A 22,358-nucleotide genomic window follows, 5' to 3' on the forward strand; every position below is an offset into this window, starting at 1 on the left:
TGGTGCCTCGGTATGTATGGTCTTTGACTGCTCACTAAGAAAACAAAACCTAATTGTAGGGCTGGTCACTAAGAAAACTAAACCCAATTGTTTGGCTGGTCACTAAGAAAACAAAACCCAATTGTTTGACTGCTCACTGAGTAAACAAAACGTGAGCTTTATATAGAGCAATAACCGCCAATTGTGCTCAAAGAGATTTACAAGAGGGATCAAGCAACAGCAACACTCGACATTAAGGACGACACATGACAAATGTACAGAGAAGATGTGGTCACCGGCCATGTACTCATTTTACACCAACCACGGCGAGACTTGAACCAGAGACCTGCACGTCTGAAGCCGAATGCCATACCACAAGACGAAAAAGCCGTGCTTTTAAAAACTTGAACAGTTATATAGCGCATATCCATTATACGTTCTTAAAGCGCTTCACAACAACAATTTTTTTTCCGAACAGAGACACCGCTGTTAACGGCCAGTTACTCATTTTACACCTGAGTACTACATATGAAAGAATGTGAGTAAAGAGCCTGTTTCCAAGGACTCAACAAAGCGTTGCTCGGAGCGGGACTTGAACCCTGGATCTTCTGGTCCGAAGATGAGTGGCATACCACTAGACCAAAAAGCCTTGCATTACTGTTGGTGAACGGGTAGGCGTCCAAGACCCAGTTCTATTCCTTGGGTTAAGTCTTAGTAACTATCTAGTCATCGATCAACAAAAGAAAAGGTTATAGGGTTATTATACAAAATATTTATTCATATTGAATATAATATGTGGAGAAATTATAAAGCGGCACTGGTTATCAAAGAGTGTAAAGATGTCACATCATAATTAAAAGGAACGAAACGAAATATATAGCACATCATACAGATAGCAAGTGTCACTTTTTAATGATGGCATTCATAGATAAATAAATAATTCAGTCAAACACATGTGGAAATTTTATTGCACACAAATATGGAAATTATCTAGATAGATACCTACAAGGCCAAACCGTTAAAAAACGTGTAATTAGTCCATATTTTAAGCCCCAAAAAATACAAATTCAGATTTTCAGGTATCTATCATAACAATCTGTAAATTCAATTCCTTGTTTTATTTTTTTTGTTGTTGAAAACATGATGAGGAATAGTTTTGGTTTTTTTTTACATAAAATTTAATGTTAGGTTTTAATCAAAGAGCAGTTTTAATCCTGTAAATGTGTCTGTGTCAGAGTTTTACATGTATTTGACACTCTTAGATCAATTCAGCGCTAATCAGTCGTGTACTGATCTCAACAACTAAGCATAATTTCAAAACAAAAAAAAATATTCTTTACATAATGTGTAAAATATTTGTGTGAATCATTTACGATTTTGAGGCACTTTGTAAAAACACAATTGGCTAATTACTTGTATTTAACGACACCTAACACAAGGCACTCACTCTCTCTCTCTCTCTCTCTCTCTCTCTCTCTCTCTCTCTCTCTCTCTCTCTCTCTCTCTCTCTCTCTCTCTTTCTCTTTCTGTTTTTCTGTGACGACTTAAGACATGCGCTTGCTTCTAAAATTATTAACACATAGATCTATTGTTAAAATGCTTGATGGTGCTTTCCTAATTTATTTTTTTGTTACGGGGAGTCATTTTCATTCAAGCTGACGATAAGAGACGTCCTTATGCATGCTAAAAAAAATTTCCGCCGTATTAATTGTCTAAATTTACGCCCGAAAGACGTCTTACACAATTTATTTTGAAGAGTGGACAATATTTGATTATCATTGTTTTATCTAATAATATTATTTCATGTGTTTAAAACACAAGAAATATAATCTAACTCGCAAAATATGACTAAAGATATGAAAGCAGCTAGCTGAGAAGTGCCTGAAATGCTTTATGGCAAACAAACTCATTCCTTAGTGTAAACTATTATATAGATATTACAAAACTTATATACGAAAATGTGAAAATATTCTTTTCCAATCGATACTCTAGGATACACAAGAAAGCTACAGCGTGACTTTAATAGCAAAAAAAAGAGTGAGTGCCTGGGATTAGTAGTGCGATAAATCCCAAAACCTGTGACTGTTCTAGAAACGAAATGAACGATCACTTCAACCATGTGTGTTTGTCTTACAAAAAAGGTCTCAAATTTCAAGAGGTTCGAATATAATAACCGGAAATGGCAAACATTTATTATCAATATTCAACATAATTATTCATAAAGTATTGCAAATTTTGAATAAATATTGGAATTCATAAAATTGGAATTTTTGTTAAAAATCCGATTTCCCTAAACAACTAATGACATTCAGGAGTAACAAAACAATCTTAAACAAAATGTGTATTATACAAATGTTATAATTCCATGAAAATAACAATCGGAAGTAGGTCTACATTTATACATTCAAATAAGATTTTATATAAGATTTAAGGAAGACGTAACCAACAAATGAAAGGAATTAAAACAAACCCACAAACACGGAATAGAATACAAAATAATAGCATTTGCTGAATAATCTGTCAGTCCGCAGCATAAAATTTGCCCAAAAAAAACAAATAATATTATATTATATATATTTTGATTCAAATTTCTTGTTATATTTCCCTAGATTTCCTCATTTTGAAATGAGAGATAAATATTTTTTTAACTTAGATCAATTTTTGCAAGTATGGAAACCAATAAATTTATTGCAAGTCTATTTATTACTATATTTATCTTTCCAACAATAACACGTACGGAGTATAGTTGGTTATTAACACGCTTTTAAGATGTAGGATATATTATCTTTAAATAAACTTCACAGCCAACAACAATTTCGTAAGCTACAAAATATGACAACTTAACTTTGAACACCTTGACATAGTGATTACTATATAATTTATTATACTAAAAGAGTTCATAATGATTTTGATTTTACTAAACGATGTAACGAATAATCTAAAATTAATGATAATTGCGGTACTAAAATGCGGTGGAGATATAAGTAATGCTATGTTATTCTAACATTGAAATAATCAAATTAATAATGAATGAATTAGGACAGTGAATATAAAAATCAATGATACAGTGTTAAGGCACTTAGTTGTATTTTCTCTTAAAAGCTTTTACTATAAATAGATAATCTCATCCGTCAACAAATATTTTCTTATTATGCCTTGTGATCAATATAACCATAAATAAACAATCCAAATTCATTGGGAGTCAACCTTGGCATAGTCGAAATAATCAATGCTACAAATCTTATTTTAATTGTTTATTTCAATTAGGAAACCATCGTATTATCGCATAATCTCTCAGTGACATTGTCGAAATCATTAGTGAAACAATGATGCCACCAATCTTTTTTTTCTCAAACGGTAAACCATTTTATTAATCTCTCATAATCTCGTTGATCTTTCATGTTGATTATTTAATATCGCCGAAGTATCTATTGTTCTTATTTTCGAATTAAATGAAGAGTTTAAGTTGTCGGTAGCATAATCACTTATTTCTCAATTTAAAAAAAAATGAACTGTCTTTCAAATACTATGTCATTGTTGGGTTTATTTCATATTTTTTCGACTCCTTCATATACAACCAGTTTATGTGTAAACGGTTCTTTTCATAACTTTCCTCTCAGTGAATGAGCTCGTGTAGTTGAGTCCAGTGCTGTCTCTGTTGGACATGATGGAGTTTCGGTCTTGAGACACCACGGAGTTGCGGTCACCATCGCTGTGGTTCTCCATCGACAATGGGGATGTCTTGATGTCCACCTTCTGGTCTGACCAGCACAGACAGTCAATTGATCCATGACTGACGAGCTGGGGGTAATATTTCTGTTCATTTTCCTCTCCTTCTTTGTCATTTACTTCCGTCAGGAATTCGATGAAATGCTGAAATTGAATTAAAGATTTAGAGAGTCAACATTCAATCTGCTTAGGTTATTACAGAGATAAATTACGAAAATAAAAGGTCTGATAAAGTGTGTATGAAACAGTGACAGACAAAGCAGAGAGAAAGATACAAGAAAAAAAAAAAGACATCCAAAAAAAAAAAAAAACCCCAAAAAAACCAGCCTGTCTCGATCTGGGATCGAACCTCGGACCTCTTGACTACTGTGAAGAATATAGGCATTAAATCGTCCGCTGAACGGTATTCAGGAAGCTTGAAATTCGATCCTCAGCCGAGGCCGACTGGGCTGATTGCTGGGTAATGTTTATTTTTCTTGCATGTTTCTCTCTGCCTCATCTGGTATTGTTTCAGACACACTTTTTATAACTTTTATATTATTACATAAACACTATCTTTAACTTATCTTTCCCCTGTCGCCCCCCCCCCCCCCCCCCCCCCCCCCCCCCCCCGAAAGGTTTTCAGAATCCGGGCACGCAATTTCAGCTGGCGGACAATGAACCTCATCGTTGACAAGCCTTTGACTTTTACTTTTCACTCATGTTTAGAACATATCATACCCATTACAGTCATCTTATTCAAGTGGCCGAGTGGTTAAGGCATTGCACTGTGACCCGAATGGTCTTAGGCTCGAGCACCGCTTCAGGCATATCTATTTTTTTTCCTTCGGCAAGATATAATAAACTCCATTTATGCTCAATTTGCTGGACAAAATGTGTGATTCCTAGATTCCTGTTGATGTCAAAGACTTGATTGATGGATTATCTATGTTATTCCAAGGAATCTCTAGGCGACCGCATCTCGTGCTGACGCGCGCAAAACAAATGAGCTTTTATATAGAGTCCACTATATATAGTCCACTAAACGTGCTCAAAGCGCTTTACAAGGACTCCCTGGCCAATAGCAACATTTAACATGTAGGACGGGACATGACGCCTGTTAGGCGTTAATACAATTTTTTCGGACATAGACAACGTTGTTAACAGCCAGGTACTCATTTTATACCTGAGTACTGAGAGAGCATTGAGTAAAGAGCCTTTTCCAAGGACTCAACTATGCGCCAAACGAGGCTCGAACCCAGGACCTTCCGAAACGAAAGCGAGTGTCAAACCATAAGACCACATCGCTGGAAGGGAGTAATTTCTTTTTATTTCTATCCTTCAAAACTTTTCATAAGACTCTTACCTTTTCTTCAGGCTTGACCACTCCATCATCTTCCTCAGTCTTGAAGGCACTTTGGTAGTCATAGACATTGACCAGGAAAACAGTCTTACCGTCGTTCTTACGCTTGAAGTAGACTGGCACCACACCTGGAGAAACCAAACACCAAATAATATTATTGAAGATAAAGATCTGAACAAATGTGCATGAAATTTCTCCCTTGTTTCTCAATTTGATATTTTCAAAAAATAAAAATGGACCAACTCAAATGTCTTCGCCCTCGTCCGCGTCCTCTCGTGTTCAATGTCTGTGTTGTGTGATGCAAGCGAAGGTTCACAGCGTAAAACGCGTGCCCTTGTGAAGAATATAGAAATTAAAATTGCCCCAACTATCGGGGACCTCTGTGGTGTAATGGTAGCACGTCTGGTCGGTAATCAGAAGATCCTGGGTGGGTTCCTACCTCCCATAGTGGGCAGGGAGGTACTTATTGTGTCTTCTATCCCCTATATCTGTTTTCCAACGTGCATTCTGTCTTTGTCTTGGAATGAGATTGCTTGGTTTTGTCCTGGCCCTGGTCGGGTCCTGGCTAGGAGGGAAACAGTCGAATGCATAGTTATTGTTTTAGGAGATAATATTTTTTTCCTTGTAAATCATCTCTCTGTTATGTATTATTATATTGTTCTAATTTATAATGTAAGCATTTGGGTGTGTTCCTCTTAGTGGGGGCCGTGCTTGTGTCCGGATGAGACTTATTGGTGATCTCAAACTAAGAATATTGATGGTGTGCTCTTGGAATCTACATCTGATCCCTATTTGTTCCAAGTTCCCCTTTGTCTTACTTTTTCTTGGATGCTTTAATTGTAAATTAGAACTTTTTACTGTCCCATTTTCTTCCTTTTTACTGGCGCTGATATAACCTTAATGTGTTGCAAGCGCCGTAAAACCCTTAAAAACAAAAAAACAAACATAATCAGAAGGTCTAAGGCTCGATCCCCAGTCGAGGAAGATTCATTTTTGGGGATGGTTATTTTTTTATTGTATTTTTCTCTCTTGCTTTGACTGGCACCTTTCATACACACTTCTTCAGATCTTTATCTTACATCAAAACTTTATCTTATATCTGTGCCTGCTCCCTAGTTTTTCAATAATATTAGTATCGAAATATGTGACCTACCGCTCAAGAACGGTATTATATCGGAGTAACTTATGTGCTCAAAATGGAAGTTACGCCAAAAAATGGAAAGCAGAAGTAGAGACGTCACACCTTTCTTTCTCCCGCTTAAAAATTGAGGAATTGTGATGTCAGTCCAATCAGTATAGGCAACTTTTTATGAAGAAGAAGAAGAAGAAGAAGAAGAAGAAGAAGAAGAAGAAGAAGAAGAAGAGGAGGAGGAGGAGGAGGAGGAGGAGGAGGAGGAGGAGGAGGAGGAGGGAGAAGAAGAAGAAGAAGAAGAAGAAGAAGAAGAAGAAGAAGAAGAAGAAGAAGAGAAGAAGAAGAATTGCTATATATCTAAGGAGCATTGACAATGAACTATGAGGCAACTAGGAGACTAGTATACCTTTAGGATTGTAGATGGTTGTACGAATTTCAAACTCAATGTTGTACGATTCTTCCTTGGCCAAGAGTTCAGCGTGGGCTTTCCATCCTGGAACAACTTCAACCTAGAATGAAAGAAAAGGAATCAAAACAGAAAACACATGGCATGTATTTTGATTATATGGGAGCTGGCGAGCTAAAAGTCCAGACTGCCTTACATAGCACCAAGATACTCCCCACCGGGAAAGAGATAGAGCGGCAGATCATTGGGCATCTGGAGGAGGACAGTCGAAGAGGAGCTGGATGAAGCTGGAAAGACATGGAATGAGCTAAACTGGCTGGCCAAGGACAGTGATGCCTGGAGGAACTTTGTTCCACAATGGAACAAAGAGGATAAGGTAAGGTAAGGTGAGCTAAATCCTCATACGTTTAGAATGACATTGGAAACGCATGCGCATCAAATCGCTTGTAGAACAGCTCCTACAACAATTTTCATTGAGCGATCACAAAACTGAGTTTACACCAAGGAATGTGATCTTTCATAGGTTTATCGTTTCATAGTTGCACCATGAGTTAAAGCTATGACTAATAGGGAATAAGATTAGCAGAAGAGTAGCGTCCCTTGATTGGACGTCACCCATGGTCTGTGACGTCACCGGCGGAAAAGTTATTAGAGAGAGAACGTCATGTTGGTTGTGCGAATGCGTCTCTCGTCCTCGCGGAAGACATGCTCTTTATTCATCTTGATCACTTGTTATAGACATTGATGACCTTATTCATTAGTCACGATATGGATCTCTCTCTCTCTCTCTCTCTCTCTCTCTCTCTCTCTCTCTCTCTCTCTCTCTCTCTCTCTCTCTCTTCTCTCTCTCTCTCTCTCTCTCCTCTACTCTACTTTACTCTCCCTGGTGTGTGTGTATCTGTGTGTGTATGTATGTATGTGTGTGTGTGTGTGTTTGTAAACGTATGTTGTTAAAATTACTAAATCTTTAATCCTTCTGGAACATTATTTGTCAATTATCATTCACTGAAACAATGTAAAAATTTTCTGGAAATACGAATGGTTATCATCTTCTATTTTATGAAATTAAACCAATCCGCAGTAAGCGGCCAGCACGCCAACGCACGCCAAAAAAAAATAATTAAAATCGTAACAGAACTCCCCTAGTTTGAATTCAGTTTCGCCAGAATTTAAAAAAAAAAAGAAGAATAACACGAAACAGAAGACAACCCTGAGTCATGATTTGTTGATGTCTAGGCTTTTTTGCAGTGGTGTGAAAAGATGTTCATCAATAAAGATGTATCAAAGATGACTTATTCCCGGAGCCTCTACCGGTGTTTATATTCCTTACCAGTACCATATATGTTAGTGCTAATAAATGGTACTGACATCTTACCTGAGAGTTGACTTCCCATGTAAGAAGCTCCTTGTAGATTTGACCCTTGACCTTGTTGACGTTGAGAGTGTTGTCTCTTCCTGCCCTGACCTTGGTGAAGCTGGGAGGCAGGTTGATGTTAATGTTGGGCTGTGGAAGAAAAAGTAAGAATATCTTTGATTTTGTCTTTGATTGATATTATGTTGTTTCTTGGTTATGTTTTGTTACTTTTGTTTCCTTGTTCGTTTTTAGTTTTATTTTGTTTTTGTTTTTGTTTTTCGCTGAGGGGAGTTGGTCTTAGTTGTTGCGTCTTTTTTGTGGGTTTTGTTTTTTGCTGTTTTTTGTTTGTTTTTGTTTTGTTTTGTTTTGTTTTGTTTTGTTTTTTTGTGTTTTTTTTTGGTTTTGGTTTTTGTTTTTTTTTTGTTTTTGTTTTTGTTTTTTTTGTTTTGTTTTGTTTTTTTGTTTTTTTTTTTTGGGGGGGAGGTCTTCTTTTCTTTGTTTATTTGTAATTTGTATGTCGATTTGTTTGTTTGTTTGCTCTTCGCCATTTATTTTGGTTGTATTACTTTGGGTAGGAAGATTGATTGAAAATGTATTATCATCTAGAGCTGCATAAATTCCATTTTTAAGAGATATATGGGCCTACGTGCCTGAGTGTCATGGTAGTTGTTTACTATATAATTGTATACTTAATGTGCCCCTATCAAAACTCTCCATTCAAGCATGACATGAGGGTAAAACAGACACAGCGTGTAGCACTATGATTAAATGGCAATGAAATCTTTGTAATATCGACTGTTTTATAGACCAGTTGATGTGTCATGTCATACAAATAATTTTCCATATTACCAAAACAATCTTTACAGCACACGTTTAATATTTTAAGAAAGACAGGAAATAATTTTGTCTTGTGCCACTAATTCGTCTTGCTTCATCTCAACTTTTTTGTGTAACCTTATATTATGTTATAGAGATGCCTAGACCAAAACATACATTTTAGTAGGCATCCTTCCGTCTCAAGAGACGATGGTTTGCGCCTTGTATGGCTTTGGTCTCATCAGTCTTGTTGAACGGGTGTGACTCAGCAGACCAATCCTTGCATGGCATTATCTTCATAATAAAGTAATGTTATAACTAAAGATAATATTTCAGCAAAGTTATAACTAAAGCTAATATTTCTGCAAAGCACCTGATTTGTTTCTTATTGTAAATAGGAAAAACGTTTCATAATACTGTTTGCAATCTCGATTTGCTCTTTTAGTAAAATATGTCCGACGCACTCCTTGCGTTTCTTTTACTGCTCAATGACAAAGTTAGATCCAGAGGTACTATTTTCCTGTGTGCCTGGCAATGAGTGTGAGGTTTTTGCCAATACATATCGATTTCGTCAATTTTGGTTTGATCTCCATTAATGGTTCTGATAACGAAGGTAAATTCAGGTGATGATGAAAACGACAACGATGATGATGATGATGATGATGATGATGATGATGATGATGATGATGATGATGATGACGACGATGATAATGATGATGGTAATGGTGGTGGTGGTGGTGGTGGTGGTGGTGGTGGTGGTGGTGGTGGTGGTGGTGCGGTTGTTGTTGTGGTTAGGGTTAGTCACCTCTTTGTCCACAGTGTAGTACTGTTTAAGTTCGACATCAACCCACGTCGTTGTGTCACGTGATCCACGGAATGTGTGCGACTGTTTGCCGTCTGCTTTGTTGTCAAAGTCACATGACCACAGACTCACCCACCGAGATCCTGAAAATAACATTGACAATTGGCATCAAGGTAGTAGTATTACAAACAGAAAAGGCCCTATATGCTGACGATTTAGTTATGTGGTATACTACAGAGCACCTACCAATAGCCTCCAATAGAATAAATGAAGATTTAGAAAGCTTAAACACCTTCTGTGATAAATGGAAGTTAAAAGTAAATTGCAATAAAACAATCTACTCTATATTTACTAAGAGCCATCCTGTTTCCAAGAAAGAAATGACACTCTCCATCCAAGGCCATCGACTCGCGAAAGAAGAAAACCCCACATATTTAGGCATACAGTTAGACAGACAGCTATCTCTGAAAAAAAACACTCAGAATGTAAAAAGCAAAGCCACAAAGAGACTCCAGTTACTAAAACGACTAGCCAGTACCAACCGGGGACCAGACAAAAACTCGCTTCGACAACTTTATTTAGGCTATGTGCGTTCCGTCATGGACTACAATTTAGCCCTCCAAAATGTAGGTACTAAAAACACACATAAAACCTTGGACAGAGTACAAAACCAAGCCATTCGCTTCATCTCCGGTGCCCTGAGATCGACACCCACAGCAGCATGTGAAATACATACTAATGTGGAACCACTTGGACTTCGCAGAGAATCAGCAGTGCTTCAAATGGTTGAAAGATACAAACGAAAAGAGGAAAACCATCCAAACAGAATTCTGGCAGAGAAATGGAAACCAAGAACAAGATTAAAACAAAAATCCCTGTTACACATTGCTAACAATTTGAATGAAAGACACAGACTCCCAGAAAACAGAGAAAAATCTATTTTAATCAGTCAAAAACCTCCATACGCCGAACTAAAACTTCCAAAAATAAAGACTAACCTCATAGAAGAAACAACAAGAAATAAAAACAAATCAGATATACAAACATTAGCAATGAAGACAATACAAGAATACCCAGACAACTGGATACATGTTTACACAGATGGATCTGCCCACAAAGGAACTACATATGCTGGGTATGGGTTTGTATTAGAATACCCAGATAAAACCTGTGATAAAATCCACAATTCTTGCGGAAGCTCCTGCTCAAACTACGAGGCAGAGGCAGTTGCAATAGAAGCCTCACTGCGACACCTCTCTTCTGTTTTCCAGCTCAACCCTTCAAAACTTCAAAACACTGTCATCTTCACAGACTCCAAATCGGTTCTCCAAGCTCTAGATTTAGATAAACTCTCCTCAACTTTCAATAGTTTAAGATCTCAACTAGATGAATTCCTTACAACACACAGAGTAGACTTATCTCTCCAATGGATACCGGGACATTCAAATATACCAGGAAATGACAATGCAGACAGACTAGACTAGCCAGACTGGGATCAACACTTTTACAACCACAATTCCAGTAACCTTAGACACAGCGAAACAAATAATCAAAACAAATAAGAGAGAAGAATGGATGAACAGTTGGGCAATGAGCACCATGGGTAGATGTATGTTTTCCCATACGACTACTCCTGTAAAGACTGATTGCCTAAATAAGCTCAGAAGACACCAGCAAAGCATCATCTTTCAACTAAGAACACAACACATACCGCTCAACAACCATTTAAGCAAAATTACAAAAGACACATCCCTTCCTGCCCCCTATGTCAACACCCCAATGAAACAGTAACACACCACTTGCTTGAATGTCAACCTCTTGAAGACCTGAGATGCACATTCCTCCCACTAAATCCAAGCATCAGTAACACACTTTATAGTCACCTGGAACAACTACAAAAGACGTCTAACTTCTACGTCATGGCACAAGACCGAAGGGCTAGAGCTCAGGTGGTCGCTGGTTCGGATAAGTAAGTAAGTATTAGTTTATATGGTTTGATATGTCTTTTTCCTTAGTCAAATGAATTCACCATTCTGAACTGCTGGCACAATTTAATTTATTGAGGGAGGAAAGAAACAGAAATGGTAATTCCTAAAACTGAGAGCAGTTCGTAAAACTGAGAGAAATTCCTAAAACTGCAAGCAATTCCTAATACTGAGATCAGTTCTTAAAACTGAAAGCAATTCCTAATACTGAGAGCAGTTCCTAAAATAGAGAGCAGTTCTTAAAACCCAGAGCAGTTCCTTAAATTGATAGCAAATAAAAGAAACTGAGAATTTTTTCTAAAATTGAAAGCATCTAGTTCCTAAAACTGGGTGCAGTTCGAGTAGAAGCCATTTCCTTCAAAAGGATTATGCAGTTATGAGATTGATTTGAAACCAGGGAGAATAGTTGAATCGCATTGATAGTGACAGTTTTATGAATAAATTAAAAATTAATTTTGAAAATAATTCTAGAAAGAGGAAATATAAGAGGATGGTTTTATCCAATGTAAGTTAATGATGATAAATCGGACAGACAATTGGGTGCACTATTTCTTGATGATGGAAGATAATAGGGTGTAAATCTACGTGCATATATTAACAGGTCTGGTCACTGAACGCAATTATGGGTTTGTAGTAATATAAACTATCTCGATCTCTGCGATCTACCAGCTCTTTGCTAAGAGAGAAAAACATCCCGAGAACAAAGTTTGCTGAGCGTGATTTTGCATTTTCGGCTCCAATCGTATGGAATTCTTGACCACCAAAAGCCCGACAAGTCAGTCTTCAAACGGCATCTAAAAACCAATCTTTTTCATTCTGCTTACCTTGATTCTATGTGAAATGTGAACAAGGTAATGTTTGTGACTGTTGTGATTTTTTAGTTGAATGAGTGAACTTATGTGATACCAAAAACTATTGTAAAGCGCCTCTGAGCACTATTTGTGGATACCGGCGCTATACCAAATGATAATGATGACGATATTAACATCGTTGTAATAAAATGTTTGGCATTGGTTTGATAAGCAATGATCCCATAATAATCTAATTTATCAGATCTGCGAATAAGTGCACGTCATTGGAAATATAAATGGTGAGAATCCATATTCGTAAAACAGTTGTGTGTTTTTGGCATAAATCTGGTAATTATATATAATCAAAAGTTAGAGCTAAAAGGACTAAAAATGTTAATAAATATAATATTGCTCGTAAGTCTAGTCATATATTATACTTGCCATTGCAAAAGGGAAATGATAAGGTATTGAGATGGGTAATAAACATTTCCTTATACGTTGATAAGAGGAAATTTGTAGTAAGGTGGATATCCCAATAGTCAGGGTGCTTGAGCATGCATTTAAACGCTAATTGCGTTAATTGGTGCTTTTTACCATCATCTCATTACGTGAGAGGGTATGTAAAGCCTTTGTTGCATGCAGGAAACGTGTATCTCACCTGACACGTTGATTGCTTTCCCGCTTTTATCACTCATATAGTAAGGCCCGACAAAATTATGGGGTGACACTGCACACCATACTGCGGATTGGGGACATTTCGTCTTGTTTGTGTTTGTAGAAGAAGCGTGGTTTTCAGTACTGGCGTTTTGATTAATGTCGTTCCCTGAACAAGAGATGAGAAATGGTTCCATCAAAAAATTCAAGACACTTAGGCCCCTTTTCTTTGGAAAACGTTCTCTTGGTTTTATCATAGTATAAGTTTGTGTGACGCTTTCGATTTTTAGAACGCATGCTTTGAGGTGATACTGAAATAAAGATCATGCTGTAAGAAGATTTTTAGCTACATCTGTACGCCTCAATGGCAGTTCAAGGATTGATTAAACGAATATAAGAACACGACGACAATGTTAGCATGTCATGTCAGTTAGATTATAGGAGTGCAACGAATTTAAGTGAAAATTCCTACACCATGCAAGAGTAAAGCGCCGTTCGACAAAACTATAAAAGCAGCCTTTCAGTCTGTGAGCGTCCATCACATACAATGCCGACAGGTATATTTTTGTGGATTTAAGTTACCGACCTTCTAGACCGATTGGAATATGAATTGAAAATTCGAAAAATAGATTTTAAGATTTTTTGTTTTTGTTTGTTTTTTGTTTGTTGTTGCTGTTGTTTGTTTCTTGGTTAGTTTTTGTGTTTTTATTAAATTTTTGTTTTGCATTTTTTAGTGAATGATGAAAAGCTTTTATAAATCATATTATTCTAAACGATTTAACCAGTTGTGTGGTCCGTGATGTTTTATTTTTTGTACCATTAAAGGTATGAGGATAAAGGGTCGCGGTTTTTTAATTATCTTTTTTTCTAGTCAATTTATTACATTTGTAATAAATGTCTTATTGTTGAATTGTTTATTTTGGACTTTTCAATGAAATACAGTAATGTAAAAATGAAACATTAGACTGGGATGAATTGTCTCGTGAAATGTCTGAAATTATTGATAGGATTTCCTATGCACTTATAAGAAGATCAAGTACAAAGTCTGTGTTATGGTTTATCATTGCGTTAAAAGACCCCCTTGTGTTCTTCTATGTCAATGCTCTGCATTTTACACGTGGCAGCTTATTCTACTAAATAAAGAATACACAAACTAAGAAGAACGAGATCTTTTTTCTAATTTCGGACCATCTTTGTGGAAGTCTATACCTCAGGGAATTCGTGGGGAAGGAGCTCTTTAATCTTTAAACGTGTTTCATGAACTCAAACTTTTAGCTGAAAAAATTAGAATCTTTTAAAATGTTTTATTGTATCTATTTTATAATCTTACTCGTCTAGAGATTATTTTAGAAAAGGGGCACGTGCTCTATATCATATTGTTTATCATGTGTTATGTTAAGAGTTTCGGTAGAGTTTTCGACATGCAATCACGGCGAGAAGTTGAAAATTAGCCAGGCGGAAGTGATACGATCAAACAAGATCCAAACGGAAAAGGGCAAAGGGCTGGGGAAAAAAGAATGACAAAAACTGTCCTTACCACTCATGACGTTACCCCAATTTGTTTCCATGACAGCGCCATCCTCTTGACTGGGACTAAACTTGACGACCTTGTGGTCCAAGTTGAGGTAACTCCAATCTACCTCACAGACATAATCCTCCTCATTCATCAGCCATCTCCGGAACCAGTTGACTCGCCTGACGTGTGGACAGATGGGTTGGAGGTTGTGGGGAAAGAATTGGACATTGATACGTTATTCTTGCACATCTAATTTGATTGTGTTTATCTAGATTTTATGTTGATATTGAGTCGAAATTCATAAATTAAACAAAATCTTCGATTCATCCGGTAGATTTATTTAAGCTACTAATACATTAAAAACAGTAACAATCTGGACAAAACTGTACAAAGTTTTTAATCCGGAAGATCATTGCAAAAGGGAGAAAGAATCATAAATGTATAAATATCTGCAGCGAATGGTATATATAACGATATTGGTATTAACCAGTTAACTGTCGTACTATGGAAAGTCACGTATGTAAAAATTTGGCCTCGTGAGCTCTTATGTTTGAGATGTATTTTTTAAGTTCAAAGAAATAAAAAGTAAAAATAAAATAGAATAGAAGCCTCAATTCAATTTACAAAGACAGAAGATGTGGATGTTTCAAGTTTCCTATTTGTCAACAAAACACGATCTCACTCATTGTGTTTTGTTGACAAAGAGGAAACCCGAAACGTCCATAATATCTATCAATGTAAATTAATTTAATATAAAGCTTCTACTCCATCGTATAATTGTTATTCATACAACGTCTACTGTGTTGTAGCCAAATATCATGACAATACACAGTGACAGCGTGAGATATGGATTAAGCTAGAGGTGCACATAATAATAGCAGGTTGATAACCGAACGCAAATTATAGGCCTGTTTTAACATCGTTGTATTTGAAAATACTTTGCGTTGGTTTGAAAGTATTGCCATTACAACAATGAGCCCATAACACTTTGGGTTATCAGACCTGCAAATAAGTACACGTCGGGATTAAATATTCCGGCAATGGCTTCCGAATGTAAATGAAATCGTCGCAAAGTCTTCATTTGAGAAAATATTTGTGTATCTTTATCTTAAGATTCTACAATTTTAAAGATTATATCAATTTTTTCACATAAACAGTCACTGGAATAAAATGGTACCGCAACTAAAAGGACATGGAATTTAAAAGGCCATGATTCTCGATTTTTACTGAAATTTGGCAGGAAATTTTTAACAATATGAATTGTAATTAATAATATTGAATTGGACATGTGTGTACCTATTTGCAGGTCTGATAACCCAAGTGGTTATGGGCTCATTGTTGTAATGGAAATACTCTCAAACCAACTCGAAATATTCTCCATTATAACAATGTTAAATCAGGTCCATTATTGCGCTCGGTTATCAGACCTGCAAATATGGGTACCTACCTAGTGCTGGACAAAAACAAGAGAAAATTGGGGAGAGGATTAATAAAAAATATTCCCTCAGAGTTAGATACCACATGGAGCTATAAATCTATTTAAAACTATTCTCCAAATAAAAAGAATGACAAACAAAATTTAAAAAATGTTTTTAAAAGGGGGAGAAAATCAAAAAATGAAATAATGAACGAAACAAAAATGGAACAGACAGGAAATAAAATCAAAACGAAATTTACAATTGGAACACCATGCAGAACAATGTTGTTTGATAAAAATAAAAGAAAGTTTCACTGTTTGAATGTTAAAGGCAAAGACGGAGTGTCATCGAGGGATGACATAATATAATAGTTTAATAATCACAGAAATCATTTGTCATAGTTCATGGTTATCTATTTATGGGTAGATAGAAATGGCATGGTAAATTTGAATAATAACATAATGTTTGTATACAGTAGTTTCTATTTCTTATACATGCTTATCGTGTACTGGAGATCTTAAGTTGTAAGTTAAGTGATGTCGAAATGTTTTCCTATACATCCAGCAACGAGTCATAACTTTAGCCAGCGTCCAATCAAGAGGATAGCAATAAATATAAATTTTAAGTCTATTTATCCCTACCAAAACCGATATGAACCTAAAGTCCATAGCCAATTATACTCTTATATGTGGGGATGCGAGCTTTGTTAAAGGTCAATTTGTAGAAGAAGAAAAAAAAGAAAAAGGTGAAGAAATCAAAATGCCAGATAAAGCCGCTTGTGTCTGAATCTTTGGTTCAATCCAACGGGAACAATGCCCCCTTATTGCTCCAATTTGGTACTAGGCGATGTGAACAAGATCCAAAAATAATTATTGATTAGTATTCTCTAATTTATAAAAAGATATCATTTCGTGAACTGCAAAAAGATACAACATTGATACGCTGCTGACATAAACTTCCCGAAAATGTCATCATTCAGCTCTTTGTCATTAATTTTTAGACAGTCTGTTACTGATTAGTTCTCATTAATTTGTTTTTCAATCAGATTACTAAACGGTAAAGGTTACACACAGTTTTGAGTGTTGGTATGTTTAATTTGTCTGGCAGATATTGTGAATATTTTACCTAAACGCAAAGCATCAATACCATTTTCAGATGGTCAAATTTATGTTTCTAAAGGAGTTTAGTCATTGTTCGACAAAGTTGCATTCGTCATTAACCAATTAAGGGTCGGTTTGGGTCTGTCTAAAAAAAATTAATTACCAATATCGGGTGGTTTTAATCGTTCTGAATCGTCATTATAATATGTTAAAAACATTTTTGGTTAAAAAAAATCCTTGTGTTAATACCCGTTTGCGACCTAATTTGGGGGTCTGGCATAAAAAATATAACAGTCTTGTGGCAAACATTCCACAAAAACTAATGAAGGAATGGCCTCCACATTCTTCCCTTTTATCAACATTGTACCATAGTGTGGCACCATAGAGAGATTTTACGACTTTAGCTTTTGGAATTTTTATTAGAACATTACAAAGTTGAGAATCAAAATGTTATGCTAAAATTGATGTTAAAAATTTTAATTGGGATTATAATTCAAAACACACATACGTTATCAAATAAATCTCTCTCTGGCCACATACTACATTTTCTCTGTGATAACTGTGGAAATTTTCAGACAATTTCATCGAATAGATTCTGAGAAACGTTTGACACATTATCCCATATCCTTAGGAAAATGGCAGATTGAGATAATAGCAAAATAGCTTTCCGTTTTTCACACTTTTCTTACTACATGTATCCTTTCGATTGTGTTTTTCGTGCCTTTATAGTCTACTTTAAGAAGTTGGAAATCAATATTATTATTTCTAAGATAATAAAATGTCGTTTTCCACCAAAATCTAAAAATCAATTATTTGGAATCATTTTCCTCATAATTAAACCCAAACCGCCCCTTAACCGCCGTACTCTGGAAAAACAGGTATTTAAAAATCTCATTCTTCAAATATCGATCAATTATAATGACCCTCAGCTTGGCAAATACTCTCAAACCTGGGACCTTGCTAGGTTAAATACATGTTTTTCCAGAGTACGGCAGTTAACTGGTTAAAATACTTCGCAACATCCAAGCGCCAGACTATGCTATCTTTTTCACCTAACATGAACTCAAATAAATTACTTTCCATGCAAAACCAAAAGGCAGGGTTTCAATCTCCCAATAGGAGCGATCTATATATAACATAGCCACCTTAAAGGCATGCCTACCAGCCGAATCAGATTCTAGTCTCCATAAACTTTTAGCCCGATATTTCCACAGAAAAAAAAAACATTATCTACTCACTAAATGATTAGATGACCACTAGAAGAAAGAGAACAGTGGGCGGGATGTGTTAAATAGTGCAGTCAATGGAATCATATATTTTCCTTCCGCACTACTAGCGACAATACACTTTCCACTTTGTTCTGGTGAACCTCAGGTTGGGTTTTGACGTTATTTCACTAAAAGTTAATGAAGGTGACGATCAGCATGCCTTTCAGTTTGTGATCTGTCACAGTGTTTCGAGGTGGTGGTTTCAGAATGATACTGTTACAATTTTGTACAACGCCATGCCTTTTTCAACCCTTTGTATCAGAAAATAGCCAACAATGTTTAGAACCCAGATGACTGACAATTCCGGCTGGTCGGCATATATTCAAGGTAGCTATGATATTCACCCGTTCCTCAAACCGAGTCATCAATCATGATTAATTTTTTTAAATTTCTTTCTCCTAATCCATCAATAAATCTTTCTCACGAAAATGGAAGTATACATTAAATTGTGGCAATATAGATTGGGCGTTTCCTAATTAATTTGTGAGTACTTTTCAAATTGTGAATTATCTGAATAATTCACACCTTGAACAAATACCTGTTCAGTTCTTCAATTAGTGAGTACTGGTCACAATGTGCGACTCAGGCAAATTTGAATAAATGATCTTGTAAAAAGTTATAAAGTGTCATTGATATTGTGCCAAAATGTAATTTTTGAAACACTCGACACCATATGAAATAACATATGTTAAGTTAATTTGAAAACCTATGGATGGTTCTGAATTTCATCACTTTTTCTATCTGAATGATGACACACATTAATATTATTTCAAAATCGGAGGATCTGATACTAAACATTATAGGAGACATAGCTTTTTGAAGTGTCCAAAAAGTATGGACAATGTTGATTCTTCGTCCACACGTGGAGACTAGTTGAGATTACTTGAGCTTTTTTATATAGCGCAATATCCACTAAACGTGCTCAAAGCGCTTTAAAAGAGAGCAAAGCGTAACATTTCGAACGAGACATGACGCCTCTCAGGCGATATTGCATTTTTTCCCCGCCAGAGACAACGCTGATAACGGCCAGGTACTCATTTTACAGCTGACTAAGATGAGAGAATGTGAGTAAAGAGCCTTTTCCAAGGACTCAACTATGCTTGAGCTCAGGCTCGAACCCAGGACCTTCCGATCCGATCATACCACAAGACCACATAGCCGCGCATGACCCCTTTAAAAACTATTCCTACTCTTCATTTGTTGCCAGATTGTCAGTTTTAGGGTTGTTTCAATATTCAACCAAGTGAAACTCTTGAAAACTAAATTTGTCCACGGTTTTTTCAAAATAACTAAATATTGATGTCATTTTGTGTCAAATGTTGCAAAAAATGCCATTTCGGCATGCACAGCTTCAATTCCGCAATCACTGTGTCATAGCATTGCAAAGAGGCGTTCACAAACTAGAAGGCCGACTGATTTGGCTGGTAGGCATGTAGATGATGTTGGCTATGCTCTAAGAACGTCAGGCAGGCTGGCCATTGACTCGAGCGAATGCCAAAAATGAGTAAATATAGATCGTTCCGATCGACTTAAAATAAAAAGCTTCATGCAGAAAATGAAGGCAAACAATGTCTCAGAATACTTACCGTTCTACATGTGGTGGGCCTCGATTCCAATAATGAAATGGGGAATAGCAATATGTATGTGTTAACCCTTTCGTCGCGGGATCAGATTCTAACCGAATTGGTTTCTCAAAGACTAGAAGTGATAATCGATACATTCGACTTTTTCTTGAGGATTATTTCTTTTTTTTTTTCCACCAGTTAATTTGGTGTTACTCCATTTATTGTTTCCAAAATGACTTTTAAATTTATTCATTATTCATTGAACAAGCAAATAGCTATAATTTTAAACAGTTCATATAAGTATAGAAATAATGTTAAATAATATAATGGCAAAGCTGATAGTATAATAGTAATGATGATGAGGAGGAGAAGGAAGAGGAGCAGGAGTAGCAGCTGATTATTATGATGATGATGGTTGTTTTGATGAAGTTGGTAACAATTTGATAAATGATAGACTGACTGATAGTGATGATATGCTGATGATGATGATGATGATGATGATATCGATAGTTATTTTGATGAAGTTGATAACAATTGGATAAAGGAATAGACAGACTGATAAATAGCATTTATATAGCGCTTAGTATTGTTGAAATGAAAGCGGCACTGGGCACCCAGAAACGAAAGCATATTTAATCTTATTGTAAAAAGCAAGAAGATAAAATTATTAATTTGACACAAGCATGATAAAGCATTCATTGATAGATTATAACTTGAAATCATGGTGTTTTTGGTCTTGATTTGAAATCAATAATAAACATCAAATAGCATCATTCTGCCGGAATTTCCAGAGGGTCGAAAAGCAGGTGACTGCTAATCAACTCGTTGGGTTGGCCTGACGTATCCCAAATGACTTTTTAGACTAATAATCCAGTTGCAATTGTCTCATTGTTGTAATAGAAATATTCTCAAATCAAAACAAAACATTCTCTATGATTAAAATAATGTTAATCAAGTCCGTAATAGGACACATTCTTCTCTTCCGGTTCCAAACTCATTGGAATTGTTACGCAAACCATCCTTCAGGAGGACCAATAATGAACAGGTTACTTATTGAATCATAAGGTGACTATTTTAGTAGCAGAATGTATTAGCAGATTCTTAGGAGTTTTTTGTTTTGTTTTTTGGTGGGGTTTTTTTTTTTTGGGTGTTTTTTTTTTTTTTTTGTTGTGGGGGGGGGGGGTTCAATCTAATTAATAATATAATACAGATAGTGATTACTACAAAATTTGAGCAGCAAAGGATTCATTGTCCCCAAATGTAGATACATAATTCTACAAATCCGATAGCTGAACACACACTAGATATGCCACTTATCATTGATACAATTGAGAATAGTTGTGGCTTGTTTGAGTTTTCTTTTCATTACGAAATTGACATCACTAGATGAGTTATCAGATTCATAAATACACGTAAATCCTCACATTTATCCGGCATTGACCAGGCCCAAAAGAGGTTGATTTTTTCCCCATACGTGGAGAAGAGATTACTACTCAACCGTAGACTGACCAAACGCCTTTTTAAAAACATTTTAGCCAGTAAAAAATTACTTCACATTAGTTGAGTTAAATTATAATGTATAAATCAAAAGGACCCAACCCAACTTGTCAAAATAATTCAAACCCGAGTTTGAAGTTTCGAGGATTTAGTTTCTCAGTTTAGATTCATTTAAATTGATCTATATGGAGTAAATATTTGTTGGAAAAGTTACGAAAAAACGTTTTGTATATGTGGCAGTATTTACTGGCCATCAATATCACATTTTATATGTTGTATTTTAAATAATTAGACTATTTAGAATGCTGGGTAAAATGCTTCCTTTCTTGGTATTCGGATTCGAAACAAAACCTGTACTAAATCAATATTTGGAGGTGATTAAAACCCGATAATATGGATATTTAGAAATTTGTCAAAACATTTCGTTTATTAAGACTAAAATACGCACGCCCTATGATGGGATCTAAGATTCAAAACAATTAGTTTAGAGATATATCATTTGAAATTTATTGAATATCATATCCCTTTTACTCTCCGTCTTTGTAAAAACGGGTTAGTTCAGAGTAAAACGAAAGTCCTTCCTGTAGAGAGTCGAAATAAGTAGATAATCAAAATACTTACTTTTGTAAGATTTTGTAGGCGTAGCGCCTGAAGATATCATCGAGTTCAAGAAAACTTGCCATTTTGAGTGATGAGATGGTTTGGAATGTAAAAACGATCGGCCGATGAAGGGCTTATGTGATCTGAAAATGGGAAAAAGAAAAGTTTAAATAAGTTTATTTACCTGGGGAAAAGGCTCCACGAAAATTAAAAATCAGAATCAATTGAAGAGTAGAATAAAATATTTCTTATTCTTACACGTCTGCGTTTTAGAATTCTATATTCCCAACACGCACAAACAATTTCATGCTTTGAGTTTCAAAAAGCAAGGATGCAAGAGTCCCAGTTTGTTTTTTCACGTTTTATGGTGCGAAATCACATTGGTCGCTTCAGCGCGTTAAAAC

The 22,358-nt window shown here is 35.8% G+C and overlaps 1 protein-coding gene across 4 annotated transcripts in view; it reads right to left on the reverse strand.

Moving 5' to 3' along the window:
• Positions 1-1,141: 1,141 nt before the first annotated feature.
• The window catches only part of LOC144970190 (uncharacterized), a 67,207-nt gene continuing 45,990 nt past the window's right edge, over positions 1,142-22,358 (reverse strand). For all 4 annotated transcript variants that reach the window (XM_078909578.1, XM_078909574.1, XM_078909575.1 and 1 more), the window contains exons 2-8: positions 21,976-22,097; positions 14,528-14,685; positions 9,564-9,703; positions 7,964-8,092; positions 6,589-6,691; positions 5,054-5,178; positions 1,142-3,852 (exon numbers count right to left, since the gene is read on the reverse strand). In XM_078909578.1, coding sequence (XP_078765704.1) covers positions 3,562-3,852; positions 5,054-5,178; positions 6,589-6,691; positions 7,964-8,092; positions 9,564-9,703; positions 14,528-14,685; positions 21,976-22,037 — 1,008 coding nt within the window. In that variant the 5' untranslated portion in view covers positions 22,038-22,097 and the 3' untranslated portion in view covers positions 1,142-3,561. The remainder of the gene's footprint in view (positions 3,853-5,053; positions 5,179-6,588; positions 6,692-7,963; positions 8,093-9,563; positions 9,704-14,527; positions 14,686-21,975; positions 22,098-22,358) is intronic.

This window comes from Berghia stephanieae, chromosome 4, assembly GCF_034508935.2.
Source record: "Berghia stephanieae isolate SIO BIC M18660-M18661 chromosome 4, UCSD_Bste_1.3, whole genome shotgun sequence".
NCBI lineage: Eukaryota > Metazoa > Mollusca > Gastropoda > Nudibranchia > Aeolidiidae > Berghia > Berghia stephanieae.